Source organism: Branchiostoma belcheri, unplaced genomic scaffold (genome assembly GCF_001625305.1).
Source record: "Branchiostoma belcheri isolate BF01 breed outbred unplaced genomic scaffold, Haploidv18h27 scaffold18, whole genome shotgun sequence".
NCBI lineage: Eukaryota > Metazoa > Chordata > Leptocardii > Amphioxiformes > Branchiostomatidae > Branchiostoma > Branchiostoma belcheri.
Window position 1 is genome coordinate 872035 of NW_017803268.1, and position 3349 is coordinate 875383.

General features: G+C 44.4%; 1 protein-coding gene across 1 annotated transcript; it reads right to left on the reverse strand.

The window, feature by feature from the left end:
- Positions 1 to 299: 299 nt before the first annotated feature.
- On the reverse strand, positions 300 to 3349 carry LOC109467345 (achaete-scute homolog 5-like). The gene is made up of 2 exons (XM_019765289.1): positions 3094 to 3349; positions 300 to 899 (listed from the first exon to the last, which is right to left on the reverse strand). Exon 2 carries the CDS (start codon positions 880 to 882, stop codon positions 304 to 306), a length of 579 nt encoding a protein of 192 aa, XP_019620848.1. The 5' UTR covers positions 883 to 899; positions 3094 to 3349; the 3' UTR covers positions 300 to 303.

Below are 3349 nucleotides of genomic sequence, written 5' to 3' on the forward strand. Positions count from 1 at the left end.
ACTCGTCCAAAATTGTATAAATATATACATTACTAATATTTACAATTGGTAGAAAAGATCATATTGTGACATTCTCTGTTGGAATTTTTTTTCTACGGGTAACGGTACGTACAAAATGACAGCTGAAAATATTTGTCATGTAGCCCCTTTTGCTAGAAAGAAAGTAAGAAAGTTCTTTCAATACTAGTACATGTAGTTCAATCTTTCTTGCTCACCGTTAACTGCACAGTATGAAGACTTCACAAAGACGAAAAGTACTTCTAGAAGAAGATATTGTCTTGTGTTTTCATTTATGGTTCTTTCTCATCTTGATTCTTTGCTGTTCTCGGAGTCGTCGGAATCTTGCTCGGGACTTCTCGCGTCCAAGTCGTTAGTTTCCGGAGAAGCCGAGTCCTTGTCGTCGACAATGCCGATCCTCGTCCGATGATTTCCACCTTCCTCTTCGTGCAAAACTTTCTGCAGCTTTTTGATATATTTTATCGCCGCTCGTAGAGTCTCGACTTTGCTGAGTCTTTTGTCTGAAATGTCTGAAGGGAGGTGTTCTCGGAGTCTTGCATATCCTTCGTTCACACACTTAACTCGCTGTCTTTCTCTCTCGTTTCTTTTTCTAATAAAAGCCGGTTCGAATCCGTAGTCGTAGAGCCCGTACGGTGAGGGAAAGGGTAGATAGGGCAGTCTACCGCTGAGGTAGGAGTCGTGGTACACCGGGTCCAAGTAGGATTCTAACATCGGCGGGATCCCCGGGACGTCGTCCGGAGGTAGGCGGGGGTCGGGGTACCCTCCCGGGAGGCCCGGCTCGGAGGCGATCGGTATCCCCAGCTGCAAACACGTCGGGGTGGAGTAGGGCACCGGGTCGTGGTGAGGCTGCTGATCTTCGTCCATTGTCCACAGCTGTCTCCCTTTAAAATAACACAGTATCGCACGGGTTAGATATTGGTTCATACCTGCAGGACGGTAGCACCGTGGGTGGTGGCATCGGCCAAGCCCACAGACAAGGCAGACATACCAGGTCGAATTTACCGTGCTTGCCCGTGAGAACGTCGTCTTTTGTCCGGGGAATATTTAGCCAACACGGGCGGATTTTTCCACGTACGGGTTCTCACCCCTACACCGTCACCTCATAATATTTTCCACCTGGCTAAGAAAAGAAGGGTCGAGACTCCTGCTAAGTGGGCGAGTTAGATCGTCTTTCCGGACGAGGTGTACGCACGGGGGGAGAGAGACGGGCGGGCACAGAGAGCTCTCTGTCCGGGAGAAAGACCGAGACGTACCGTTTATACTCCAGCTTCACGCCCGTGTTGAACTACACACAAAAATGGGAAACGTTGTACTTGAAGGGTTATCCAAACTCTTCCTCAGGGCATAGGTTTACTGTCGTGAACTTTGCGACCTGAGTTTCTCATGGTTTCATCTCGCTAGTTCCTTAAGAACGACTATCATAACAACAAGACATTTAGCTTTAAGACATCGCGTCTTAGATGATTTCGAGTAACTTCAACAATTAACAAATGCAAAGGACGAAATTCAACACACTTTGAACCAAAATACAGGTTCTCTTTTCCCTTGTAAGATCCTATATTTCACACTTGAAAACGGCATACTTTATTTTTACGGGGTAAACACCTGTTGTGGGCAGTGACCGTCTTTAGACGGCTGTGAATATCTCGGTGCATTTAGTTTCCTATGTACAAATTGGCGCCTTCGAAGTGATGAAAGATTGGCCCTTCCTTTTCCGTTAATGTTTCTGTTCTCTGTAAATACAGCTCTAAACGTTTTTGTTTTTGCTCTAAACGTACCTTTCTGAGCATTATAGTATAGCTCTGCCTCTTATAAAATGGCGTTTGTTGCGAGGAATAGCCTTGCCCTTTTAAAAAAGAATGCACGAGCATAGAGAGGGAACACTTAATCTCGAATTCCGGGCTTCATGGAAAATATACCATCCTCCACGTAGGTTTACTCGACAAAGAAAGGGGCTACTTGTAAGCGGGGACCCTGAACGCTGCGGGCCACTTGTCGCTTTGTAAGCGATCTGGCTTCAAACCTGCGCGGCCCCGGTACGAGAGACAACGGTGCTGCACGGAGAACAATAGCCGGGCGAGGGAGGGTGAACAGGGTACACGTACGGGACAGAAACGTACAGCAACGGGCTTGACTCTCAAAGGCACAGACAACACGGTAAACAAATACAGAGAGATAATGTCTACATACAGTTATGAGAAAGTAGAGAGGGTGAACAGGGTACACGTACGGGACAGAAACGTACAGCAACGGGCTTGACTCTCAAAGGCACAGACAACACGGTAAACAAACGCAGAGAGGTAATGTCTTCATACAGTTATGAGAAACTGGAGAGGGTGAAACAAGAAGCTTGTAGGGAAAAGAACACAGTACACACGTACGGGACAGAAACATACAGCAACGGGTTTGACTCTCAAAGGTAGTAGACAACACGGTAAACAAATACAGAGAGATAATGTCTTCATACAGTTATGAGAAACTGGATAGGGCGAACAGTGTACTAAAAGTACGTCTACTGGACAGAAACGTACAACAACGGACATGATTTTCAAAGAATAACAACACGAAAAACAAATACAAAGCACGTTGATGAACTTAGATATTTAGGTAAATAAGATAATATATACGCCAAAGAACAGCTAGTTATTCAGGCAACTAGATATAACTAGTGTCCCTGACGAAAGGTAGCTAGTGGATGCTACCTGAAATGTTTGACTGTTTCCAAAATCTTATCCAGTTGCTTCAGTAACTGGTTTTGGCAAATATAGAGAGATCTAATGTCTTCATATAGAAAATCTTCTTTAAGCATCTTTACGGATCTTATTCCGTAAAGGGGACTTAAATTTACAAGGTACGTGAAACCAGAGGACGGCTTAAATGGGGCAAAGTATTTGTAAAATGAATTCTTGCCGCGTTTTCAAATCATGGATCATTTGCATTGACAACACAACACAACCACCTCTTAAGTGCTCAGCACCATCAAAATCAGTACTACTCGTTTGGATATTCTACTGAGCTAGTATTCTATAACAGAAAAAAAAAACAGTTATTGTAGATAATAATCATAAAGCTTACCTCTTTAAAAGGCTGTTGCCTTTTTTGCAGCTCGAACAGGTGTCAAAAACACGCCACTGTATTGATAATTTTGCCAACGACACTTGCAAAAACTTGAATTTGCAGGCGAAAGGTTTCTTCTTCCCTCAACACATGGTGAGACGATGTTGGTGGCAGAGCGATGTTTGTAATGTTGATTTCACACGTATAAGAACTCGCTGGCACAAGCGTAGAAATGAGCGGTTGTTGCGCGTATGAGTTGTACATCCGTGTGCCG